A 13,079-nucleotide genomic window follows, 5' to 3' on the forward strand; every position below is an offset into this window, starting at 1 on the left:
GGATTGGACCAGTGATGGTGAAGTATAACTACGAGGTAAAGAAATACACCTCTGAGCAATTGGCTGTTCTTTTCTTAGACTCAATGCACAACATGGGAACTTAAAAGATACCGTCTTCCTTTGGTCATAAAAAAAATTTGGAATTTGAATAATGTCTACTTGACTGCCCAGAGCACAATTTGCACTGGTATACCCAAGGAAGGCAAAAAGTGCTTAGGTATTGAGGGCAAGGAAGGAGATGATAAGGGGGGGTGAGAATGGAGGTTGGGAGATGGAGAAAGAGAACGTGAGAGCGAAGCAGTCTGTGTCTACCCTTGTGGGCGGTGAAATGTGCACGCATAGCACAATACAGTGGCATGCAAAGCAAATCAGTGTGTCCTTCGTAGAAATTTTCACAGGGATTGAAAAAACTTAAAATACTGTCCAGTGAAATATTCTTACCTTAATTGTTGTTCCACTGACACTTAAGGGCTGCTCCTCAGTTTCCCTTCCTACAATGTATGTTTCAATTATTTTAAAGAATAAAATATCTCAAGCAGCTACACACAAGAAGTTACAAGGGCTATTATTAAGTTTGAAATAATATAATTGCATTAACATCACAATGAATAAAAACATACTTAACCTACTTGGATAATTAGGACCATATCTTCAACCTCAAAAAATTGTATCATTAGGAATACGTATGCATGGACAAGATAATTTTAATACACTCACTTGCATAAAACTACAGTTGAACCACAAATTTATATAGTTAAAGAGAAGCAAATTTCCTAACAACTACAGTAATACTAAGTAATCAGGATCAAAAAAATCAACACTTCATAACATCAAGTAACAAAATTTCAAGATTTTTTAATGAATACCACAAAACGTCAATTTATTTGCCAACCTCTTCATTACATAATTTGATCCGTTTGACTTGTACATAATTGACTCACTGCAAAAATATAGAGATAACTCTTCATGATATGAAGTCATGGGGACCAAGACATCTTACTCTGTTATACTATGAAGACGTGAATGAAAATAATTTCACTAAAGACTTAAATTAGCAGAAAAGCTCTGTAGAAAAAAAACTTAAAATTGTCTCCATAATTTTATTTGCCAAGCCAAAAAGTTTAAATAACATGTTGTTAAAGACTGCAGGATCAACCACTGAGTCGCATTACATCAGGAAGCCACTGGTTCTTTCTCCAGGTTTTGATTTTAAAAATTCAACATTTTTACCCTCTCTGGGTCTCATTTATTCTTTCATTGGCAGAAATATTGCTTGCAGTTCTGAAGAGGCAGTCCCCGAAAACTGTAGGGGTCGATGTTGATTTTGAAGGGCCCCACTAAATATGCTTGGAGCACAGTCTACATACTGCTTAGATAGATAGTATAGCATCAGGATAAAATAGTGAAACTTCTGGCGACATCACCTGCTGTAACTTGTGAGTCAGCTCAAAATATATTCTGTATTCTTCGATGTGACTTAAATTTTTATTTTAATTGACAATTTATTCACTTACTTCACTGTCATAGTTCTTAAACCTCAACAATAAACTGCTCACACACCAGTTCAGCAACACCATGGATAAACTGAGTGGCCGCAAGCTAACGAAAAATTGTTGTTCAGTGTTGCATTCTGCACAATAGCCACACTTTTCGATGCCTCTTGGAATGAATCTTGGTCGTTTGTCGAAGAATTACTGTACATGTACAGTGGCGGAAAAATTAACCCTAAGCTCATTTGCATCTGAAAGCGGCCAGTTCAGGAACTACTGGTCTTCCAAAGTATTTCCCTCGTAATGTTCTCATACAGCCGGGAATTATAATAGCTATAAGCCCCTTATACTGGGGAAATGATCATATCCATGGTATTATGACAACGAGCAAAAGATCTCGTCGGGACAACTGTGACACAGCCAACATATTGGGCATTGAGACTGCCTCAGAGCAAAACCGTTTCGGTGGTGTAGTGAGTAATGTACCATGCAACAAATCATAAGTTCCACCGATCATGTCTAAGTGACGAATGATTTGATGCTGCACACACAAATTGAAGACATTTTTCTGATCTTAAAACTTCGAAAAACCTATCACAAGGTCCAGAGGATGTTGGATGACTATTGAATTCTTACGTGCTTATTTATTTGTTGAAAATTGAACTCTTATATTCCGTAACCATTTGTTCAGTTGACCGTGCAGTGAATTTTGACTGCCTTTCCCACATCATCCAGCTCTGCTTTGAGGCTCCTATCATCAGCTGCATATGCAATCAGAGCTGAGCAAAGGCAGAATATTGAGTTACCCAAACTCACAAGGAACATTAACGGAGTGTAACGCCCACTTTTGCTTCTAACTTTGCACATTTGTAGATTAATGCAAAAAAATGAAATGTGTGAAATTTCCCGTGCCCTCGTGACCTGTGAGTCGAGATATCAGCGATCAAAGATGCCCGATTCGTCAATTCGCCGCCCGTCAGGGGGAAGGCATGCCGGCAATTGGCCCACTCCTCGCCGGGCTCGACCCAGCCGCCCGGTGAGCGGCCAGCGATGCGATGCGAGCTATATTTCGTCTACGGCGGAGTCTCACGCCCCGGCGAATCGCTCTTTTGTTTTCTGTTAGTCTTTCTGTATTTCCGATTTTACCTGATCCTTATGGAGCATCGGATTGATGGGAAAATTGCTCTGCATTTAGTTATAATATATAGCAACACTTTGAAACGCGGAAACTTCGGAATGATACTATAACCCGGAGTAATTCGCGATAAGAATTTATGCTTCATCTTTCTGCCCGTAAATGCGCAAAGGAAACGAGATAGGGGGCATGTTTCTTTCAAACTTTTAAGAGGAAACCCAAAATAAGCAACAAATGGAATACGTCAACAGCCTAGGCCTCTCGGAGACGAGACGGGAAAAACCCCATCCGTATGAATGGACGGGGTCCCTTGCCCTTTGGTGGGAGGTCGGCAAATCTATTGTATGGGGAATGGACAACCAAAACTCACCTAATTGACTGATAGGTTCAGACTAATGACTCTGCATTCCGGTGCACCGAGCTCCCCATGGAATATCCTCGGGACGGTCAAGGCCCAAGAGAGTTCCAATGGCCGTAACGTGAGAGGATTATAGATTTACGAATTTTTTTGATTGTTCAGTTCAGTTCAAACATGTTTATTTCCATACTGTTAATTTTCACAAAGATATATACATAGTAATAATTCATTCATAAATACATATAATTACATATTCATACATAAATTCATTACGTATTGCTGGGGAAAGAACCTGCCCGAAATACTCTTCCATCAAAATGTTTTTGGTTAACAATCCTGAAGTTGATGCAACGCAATAAACATTGGCGGCTTGAAAAATGTCCGCGCGTGCGGGGGATTTGCCATCCTTCTCTTGCAAGCAGATAAGTAGAGGGGAGAGGAGCTCACCATCCATTGAAATAGTCGGTTGAATAGTGTAAGAATGAGTGGTTGCATGTAAACTCTGGGCCACTGATTCCACCACTTTCACCCCTCGAAATTCCGGAGTGCGCCCGGAATGCATTTCCTTTTTAAAACCACTCTGGTCAGTATTTAAAACTTGCACACTACCATTTGCAATATTACTAATTAAATCCTTAACCTCCGTCACGAACTCTCTGGCCTTTTCTGAAACACACTGTTGTTCCAAGGAATGCTTCTTGGAAACAACTCGCGTAACCTTGCGAGAAACAATGTTGTTATGCTTCTTCCACTTCCAAAGCCACGGAGGAGTGCATTTAAAGTTTGTGATTGGGGTATCCAGTTGACTATTTTCCTCAATTGCCCACCTCCGCGATTCGCCGCGAACAAAAGAGCGATTCGCCGGGGCGTGAGACTCCGCCGTAGACGAAATATAGCTCGCATCGCATCGCTGGCCGCTCACCGGGCGGCTGGGTCGAGCCCGGCGAGGAGTGGGCCAATTGCCGGCATGCCTTCCCCCTGACGGGCGGCGAATTGACGAATCGGGCATCTTTGATCGCTGATATCTCGACTCACAGGTCACGAGGGCACGGGAAATTTCACACATTTCATTTTTTTGCATTAATCTACAAATGTGCAAAGATTGAAGCAAAAGTGGGCGTTACACTCCGTTAATGTTCCTTGTCAGTAGTTTTCAATCGGGAAATTTTGAGGGACTGTATGTATTTCGTCAAAAACATTTAGCAATTAATCGGTGTCAGAAAATGTTATGCTTGCCCTTAAAATTTCGGACAAAATGTGCACTACACATACATTAAAAAAATACTTCATCATCATCTTGGAACTAATTTTATTTCGAAGTCATAAAATCTTTTACTGTTTGCGTTTTCTGCTGTTTATTTAGCCCCTGCTTTCAGCTTGTGATCACTTTTGACACACAACATTTGTTTAGGAATAGCATAGTGCTTATTTATACATGGATATTTTGCTTCAGAAATGTGGCTGTAAGAGAGTTATTTTAATTTTCACACTAATTTATAATTCCCCTCATCTGGTATAGATTTTTGTAATAACATTTTCAAAAGACTTATTTTCGAAAAATATAGCAAATACAAACTGAGTTGCTAATCATCTTTACCTATCAATGAAGAAATTTTATTCATGCGGTAACATTTATGACAATTTATTGCGATATCTTAATTTTCTGGCCAAATTTCCAATATTCTCTTCTCAAAGAAGCGGTGCGATAGTTTCTTTTTGGCCCATCCTGTGAATTATAGTGTCGGATTGTCCTTAGAGGTCATCGCAGTCCAGAGCGTTTGTCTCAAGACCTCATTGATATCAGCTTGAGGGAGGGAAATGAGTGCATGGTTGAGTCGGCACTAGAATTGTCACAGTAATGGGTGGCTAGATGTGCTTGTAGGGTGAATGGGGAAAGAGGTGCTAAGATCCAAGTAAGTAACTTTGGAATGATAATGTAACTTTGAGTAAGGGTACAGTGATCGCAACAGAGTGTGATGTGGAGGATACAGTGAATAATGGGTGGGGCAAAAGTGCAGTGCGAGAGAATGGGAGTGATAGGGACTTATATATCACCATGTGTAAGGCTGGTGAGGATGATTTTAAGGATGAGATAGCAAGGAAGTTGCCCATCTACACATAGAGGAACAATGGATATTGTAGCCTTTAAAAATACTCAATCTGAATTTTTAAATCCTTCTTTAATGCATAGTAAATCTGATTAGCAAATCTAGATTTGATTTACAAACCATACTATAATGCAAATTGAATCTCTATTTCCAATTATACTTGTGAGCATTTCAAATCTAAACATCCTAATCCCTTCTTTTTTTTTATCAACTATAAAAATTTGAGGATATACTAGTTATAACAGTTATTCATCCATTAGCTTTTAATTATTATACTGTTGGCCCCCTAATTGCATTGGCCTGACCCTACCTCAATGCTTATGCAGGAAACATCAGAAGCCTTCATTAGTGCAAACATTCCACTTATGGTGGACAATCTGTAAATTAGAAGACGGTTAAGTATGATTAAAGTTTGTTTTAAATTAAAAAATTCAGTGGCCACATTAGACCAATACTAAGCAGAATTTTGAATAAATTTTATCATGTTTTTGAAAGCAAAACTATGCTAAGAGAGTTGATGCCTATGATGCAGCTGAAGTGGTAGAACATCCAGTGTGATTGATATTGAGTGATACGGCTCAACCCTCATCAGGGCAAATGATTCATCATTCTTCTGTAGAATTTTTGCACTAAATGTGCACTTGTGGATGACTCTGTGAAGGAATGCCATTGGCTAATCTCCAGTTATTTCTTTTCATTAAATTTTTATATTTTTCATAATAATAGCTATTTCATAACGGTTCCATTAATATTGATCAAAGAATACTACAGTAAAACCTCACCTTAACGAACTCCCGCTAAACGAAGAACTCCGTTCAACGAACAAATGCTATTGGTCCGGCCAATTGCCTATGTAAACACATTAGTGAAAAACCCCAATGAACGAACTCCTCTTTTACGAAAACTCCCGATCAATAAAATGAAATTTTGGCACGATCGAGTAAAATTCACCTCTCAAATAACCAATTTTTCCGGTTAAATTTTTATTTTCATATTTAATATTCGTAGCGTTAGAGGGCCAATCAGAGACTTCCACTGAATAAGCCAATCAGAATCGTAGTTATTAACCATAACCATAGCCTTCCGTGGTGTGTTTCCCCAGACCCCAACTCGTGGCGAATTGCGAAAAATGTTAATGCTGACTTTCGTAAATAATTCAATGTCCCAATATTTACACGCTCAAAGATATGATATCTAGAGCTATGTACTTCGGTCGCATTCTTTTGACGGTCGTTTAAAATGCTTTACAGAATTACAACGCATAAATTTTGAGAAGCATTTTTTTTCACTTGCCGCCATCTTGGATAACTTCTTTAAAATTTAACTAAATTACGGAAGATACAATGTGCGCGCTAGAAGATGAAAGCCAAAATTTGCATCTCTTAATTATCTTTAATATATGACTCAGTAGTTACTCTTGTTTCATTCACATTGTTTATTTCAACATCATCTAAAAAATAGGAGAAACTTTTGCATTTGCCGCAATCTTGGATAAAAAATATTCGCACTTAAGACACGAAAGCCAACATTTCCCATTGATCTAGATGTTACTTGAATTGAGTGCTTTATACTAACGGTCAGTTTTTGTCTGTCGGCGATTGTAGCGATGTCCTAACGTGATGTGAAGCGGTGTTGATTTTCTCCTGAGAAAAAGGTTTGCGACGGCCGTCAATTGTTGCATGAAGAAGACGACAGTCTAAACATGCCATGTTTAGACTGGGCCAATGGTGATGCCTCACCCCTGTGGTAGCAGCAAAAATTCATGAATGACAGCGGGATTAATTCAGCGGTGGTTGGCGGGAGTTGATGCACTCATGGGGAATGTAGATTTCTTCCTCGATCGCTGCACGGGCCCAAACATAGGACTAATAATAAAAAATGTGCGTGTTATTTTCTTCCCCCCAACTGCAATAGCTAAGTTGCGACCTCTCGACCGAGGGGTCATTTCTGCGGCAAAGCTGCATTACCGTACGATTTTAGTGGAGTTTTTGGTTTGTCGAATGGATGTAAGGGATCGGCGAAATTGAAGAGGACCATTTTGCAGGTAATGCAAGGGCTTTGCAAAGCTTGGAAGCGTGTCGCACCTGTCACCATACTTAGTTATTTTGCAAAAACCGGGTTTGCAGTCAACAGCATCATTATCGTGACTTATTTTACTTCAAGAACTCCTGCATGAGGCCTTCCAAGCTGTTTTCTTATCGGGAGTTGTCAATCCGGTTTGCAGTCAATCTGCGACCACACGATGGAGAGTGATGACGAAAGCCGTGAATCCTGGCAGGGTCTCTCAAAAGTCATGAATATTGAAGGGTCGTTTGATGAGTTCACTAGAATAGACTCAAATTTCATAATCGGCGAAGTCAGCGAACTGAGGGTTGCAGAATATAATTTCTCGAAAACTCATTTTTCAAAATCGTGACGTATTTTACTTCGAGAACTCCTGCATAGGGCCTTTCAAGATGTTTTCTTATCGGCAGTTGTCTATCCGGAATGCGATGGAAATGATGCGAGTACAATGAATTATTTATGAAGCCCGCGACCGCAAATATTGCTATGGAGTATTCTGGATTCGACTACTATATAGAAATGATGCCACCCACTGCGCTTTAATGGGTCGACGAAATTAAAAATTATTTTATAGGCTTTCAAGTTATTTTTTAAAAACATCTTTACATGCTCAGGACCTAAACTGTTATGCTTGGGTTTGGAAATGAAAATAGGAAAAATCTTAGGATGAACCACTGACCAGTGGCATAGCAAGAGGAACCCCCCAAAATATAAAAACACAATAACTTTCCTTCATAAAAGGAAACAAAATATTTAAAAATCATGAATTTACAAAAATGAAAAAAATCGCTGAAAAATGAAGTTTTTTCTATTATGAAGGACGTTAAAATTAGTTTGAAACCCTCTCCTTTGTACCCTGTTGTTTAAAAATTTTCCCCCCTGGTTTTGGACCCCTCCTTAACAAAATTCCTGGCTACCCCCCTGCTATCGACTGAATTCAAATTTTACTCACGCACGTTTCCCCCGAATTTTACTTTCTCATCGCATACGGGCTTGTGTTTCATCCGAAAATGCTTCAGTATGATGAGGTGGATTTAGCACATCCTCGCAATAATTTACGCCATAGTGCACGCACACTGCATTCATTGGTTCTCCTTATCTCAATGGAAATATTTATACACAATGAAAGACATTTTTATCGGTGTATCATTAAATTAAATTGCAACTGCCCAATCAGCAACACAATTAAAAGTATTTAAAACAGTATTAACGTCACGTGCGACGAGGTGCTCAACCGCTCAGCATGAGGAAGGAGTGGGCAGCAAAAGCGTGTAAAGGAGAGGTGGAGGGGAAGGAGCAGTGGCGTAGCCAGGAACTTCAATTGGGGGGGGGGATCCAAAACCAGGGGGGAAAATTGTTGAAAAAACCGGGCACTAAATAATGGGTTTTAAACTAATTTTAACACTTTCCCAGAAAGTCACTCTCCTAGCATTTGTCGTCTAGAAATGGAGAATTGAAGCAGGTAGGCCAAAAAAGGTCAGTTGGTGAGACGAGGTAGGGATGAAACACGCTTCAATTGTTTTCGGGTGATTTGATATTTTCCTTAGAAGACAATGATTTTTGGTCTGTGTGATTTCGGATGCGAAATTAAACAACAGAGGCACGGATGGACGGCCGAGGGTGGTTTTCTGAAATCTGCGACATATTTACTTTTGACGTGGTTATTATCCTACGGCGCTGAGATTCCTCCGATGATTGTTCAATCTCTTGGGAAGAGTTACACTAAGTGCCAGTCTTATTTTTCCTTTTTTATTTTCTGGCTGAAAATCCTGGCCACGGCTGAAATTCTACTCGTAACCTCTGCGAGAGCTTTCAAATAAAACGGTTCATGAATAGGACAAGAATCGCATGCAACGGCGCATTCCAAGAACTCTTTCCTCCATTTTGGGGCGTTTCATTCACTGAAGCTATTATTTAAAATTTCGGATCCAGATCCGATGTCTTCCGCGACTTTGGATCCGATGTATCCGATGAAGGACAATATTTGTGGATATTTGGATCCGAGGTATCCGATCCGACCATCCCTAAAAATAACAATACCCGCGGTGGCTACATTCTCGTTTGGCCGCGGTGGCTAAACAATAATGTAGCGTTCATGGCGTCGATACATACCAGAGCAGCCTGGCGGGTGCGCGGTGGCGGCCGAACACAACCTGTCGAGTCCGCCCGGAGGCCGCGGCGGCTTATGCCAAGCAAGTATTAACTTCATCAAGGGTTGCATTGATGAAACTGGGCTATACAAACGTGAATGTGTCTAATTTTTTTATTATTGACGCAGGCGCGTGTTAGTCTAAAAAAGTTTCATATATAAAAAAAAACCGCTCTCAGCGCGTATTTATAAGAAACTTTTTTCACAGGAAAATTCGCTCTCTGCACGTTTTTATTATCATCAGACTTCAAATATCATTCGAAAGTAAAAAAATATATTTCGATATATTATACGTTAAAATTGGTGGTCCAGATGAATTCTCCGAATGTGATTCATAATCGTAACAATTTGATTTGCCGTGACCAGCGGTTAATAAAAGAACGGAAAACGCATGCGTTGCTTCCCGATTCCGTGGTTTCCAATTTTTTTTCTCTGAGAGTTGCTCATGAACACGCTCCATTTCAGGGTTCGTCGGTTTGTCGCTCTTGACGACATTTTCATGTTTCCGAGGCCGCTTAGGTATGTTCGTCGTAGCACCAGCGCATTCTCCGCGCGGGCAAGGCTGACACCGCGGCCGCTTAAGTGTGTGGCAGCATTTATGCCCCAAACTTATAGTCTATGCTCAAAACATTTATCTTCCTGGAATCGATGGAATCGGAATCGACTTTAGGCGATCGATTCTCGATTCCGTGCCCGAGAATCGGTGGAATCGAGAATCGACGTTTGGAATCGACTCATCCCTAGTTATGAGCATGGTAGGCCTCATGAAATAAGGCCTAACCTTCTGAGTAGGCCTGAAGACTTATCACAAATAAACAAATTTCTCACCACTTGTGTGTGCTAGTTGAGTAGCTCTTTGAGACCTGATGAGAGATGAGTTAGGAGGAGCAACCGTTGTGATCAATGGTGGCCTCTGCAACCCAGGAACAGGAACCACCACCGCCTCGTGAACCCTGCCACTGCTCACCCTTGCAAGGATCTCCTCGTACGGCGTCACGCTCTCCACGTGCCTCTGCATGGCATCCAGCATGAGACGTGCCAGCCCCTTCACAGCGCGCACATACGCCCCCTCCTCTGCCTTGGCCAACATTTTGGCACACACCTGTCCAATGAGAAGTATTCCCAGAGAGTGAGGCCTGCAAGAAATGACAACTGCCTCCCTCTGCTACGATGATAAATACCCAATCAAATAACATGATGCTGAAATACATATTTGAGGAATCCAATATTGAGTAGAGAACAATGGGAATAAATGAATAGCTGATATATCTTGGGCCCAACATCTTTATCAGCCCTCGTTAAAATCTCCTCCCAATAAAATATTGCAAAGTATCGTAAGTCAAAAATATCGAGTCCGATTAAATATTATATTTTCTGATAAAAACCAGGTCCCATTTATTTAAGTTTTAATAGTTGCCACTTTTCACCAAGCAATTTTATTTATCCTATCTATATACAGCCCTCGTGGTGACTGACTCACTGATGGATACAAATTCCCGACCACTTCTAGAAGTGCTGGAGAGCTGAAATTTGGCACGCGTGCGGGGAACCCGAAATGATCCGGAGGAAAAATCCGAAAACCGGAAGTTTCCGCCACGTGTCGTCGCTAGGACGACAAAATGGCCGAAATCGCACTTTTTCCGGGGACCGTCTTTCGGTTTTTATTTTACTGCGCGCGAACTGTGCGTGCCACAGGGATTTTAAATGCTTTTTTTGAAAGCTGATGAACGTGGGCACGTAATAATATAATGTTATTAGTATCTTTTAAAGAATTTGACTGCCAAAATGGCGTCCAAAAATTGGTTTTTCGAAAATATTTTCATTCCTTCCGCTCCCGTCGACTTATTTTAAGGTGAATGATAACAAAAATGATTATTATATATGCTTACATAATTATCCATGTACCTTGGCAACAATTTGTCTTTGTCACCTTTGGTTGTCGAGAAAAAAATTAAAATATGCCAAAAATCACCAATAAGTACAATTTCCAAAGGATTAACACAAGATTTCGTCCAGTTTTGCACGACCGATTTCGTTTAGACTTACTATATACATGAAGCTATGCATTTTCTTTCAGAAAAAGTAAACATTTTTACAATATTGCCATCAATAAACCAGCAAAAAATTAAAAATGGCGGACACTTCCCATTTCTCCCGGGAGTTTGTTTACTATTTATCGTTACACAGGCGAAACATTTCCGTCACACGGAACGTTGTCATATATATTGAAAGCTTATAAATGTCGCCACCTACTTATGTAATTTTTGAAGTTAATTTCTAAGTAAAACGCTTTCAAAATGGCGTCCAAAAATAGATTTCTCGGAAAATATTTCATATTTTCCACTGCCGTTGGCCTTATTTTGTGAGTAGGACAACCAAAATGATTATTATATCTGATCTTAACATTGTCTACGAAATGTAGGTAATATTTTTCTTTCGTCGTCCTTGGTTACTCGGAAAAAAATTAAAATATTCCGAAAACCACCGAAAATTACGATTTCCAAAAGATTAACACAAGGTTTTGTCAATTTTAACCCGACCGATTTCTTTCAAACATCGTAGTTACATAGAACTATGCATTTTCTTTCAGAAAACATAAATATTTAATACATAATTTAATCGATATAACCGCGAAAAAATAAAAATGGCGGGAAGTACTAATTTTTCCGGGGAGAGATTTACTTTTTATTGTATTACTCTCGAAATTTCATGGATGTCTTAGGACTATGGATGTCATAGGGCCTACTTCTTTTAGATATGACAGTAAATGAATGTGACCATATAGTATCGTCATCTTTAAACCCCCCGAAACCCAAAAAAAATTAAAATTTGCATATAAGTAGCCTTTTCGGGTACTTTTCGTCACAATTCCGCCGCTTTTCCAATCCTTACCACTCATCGCTACGGAATTGATGCGGACGATTGATGACCGCTGGCAGTAAAAATCTATAAACCCCCGGTAAACCCACATACACCCCCCAAAAATAAAATTTTGCATATAAGTCTACTTTTTGGGTACTTTTCGTGCCTATTCCACCGCCCCCAACGACGCATCTCCACGGAATTTATGTGAATGGATGGTGACCGCCAGGAGTACACACATTTAAACCCCCGGTATCCCCTTGAAATCCCCCCAAACGTAAAATGTGTCATTTAGTCTCCTATTTGGGAACTTCTCGCAAACATTACGCCGCACTACCCGTCCCCTCTGAGCTCAAGATCCGGAATATTTTGTGAGGGCGAGCCACCATAAACCATACGGGAAAAATACCAGAAAACCCCCGATCACCTCCTGGAACATCGCCGAAAAAAAATAAAAAATTTTAAAGTCGCCTTTCCGAATAGTTTTCGTCACACTTAAACCGGTACCCCTACCACTCATTAAAAACCCCGATAACCCCGGGAAACCTCCCAAAAAATTCTAATAAATCGCCTCTCCAGGTAAAAGAATGGTTAGACCACTGTTCCGGACCCCTAGGACTTATCGGCACGGAATTTATGAGAACGATTGGTGACCACTGGTTTAACACAAGTACAAAACCCCCAGTATTCCGTTGGAACCCCCCGCAAAAAAATGAATAACTTGCCATTAAGTCTTCTTTCATGGGTACTTGTCGCCACTATTACTCCGCATTGCACTACCCTTTACAATCATCGCTACGTGATCACTGTGGACGATTGGTGACCGCATGCATAACATATTAAAACCCCCAAATCTCCCTGAGCACCCCTCTCGGTGGAGAAGAGCATTAATGAGGACTAGGTGGAGCAGCCG

At 40.3% G+C, this 13,079-nt stretch overlaps 1 protein-coding gene across 1 annotated transcript in view; it reads right to left on the reverse strand.

Moving 5' to 3' along the window:
* LOC124155369 overlaps positions 1 to 13,079 on the reverse strand; it is a 138,769-nt gene that overhangs the window by 26,029 nt on the left and 99,661 nt on the right. The window contains exons 17-18 of the mRNA XM_046529126.1: positions 10,133 to 10,406; positions 442 to 491 (exon numbers count right to left, since the gene is read on the reverse strand). Coding sequence (XP_046385082.1) covers positions 442 to 491; positions 10,133 to 10,406 — 324 coding nt within the window. The remainder of the gene's footprint in view (positions 1 to 441; positions 492 to 10,132; positions 10,407 to 13,079) is intronic.

Source organism: Ischnura elegans, chromosome 3, assembly GCF_921293095.1.
Source record: "Ischnura elegans chromosome 3, ioIscEleg1.1, whole genome shotgun sequence".
Lineage (NCBI taxonomy): Eukaryota > Metazoa > Arthropoda > Insecta > Odonata > Coenagrionidae > Ischnura > Ischnura elegans.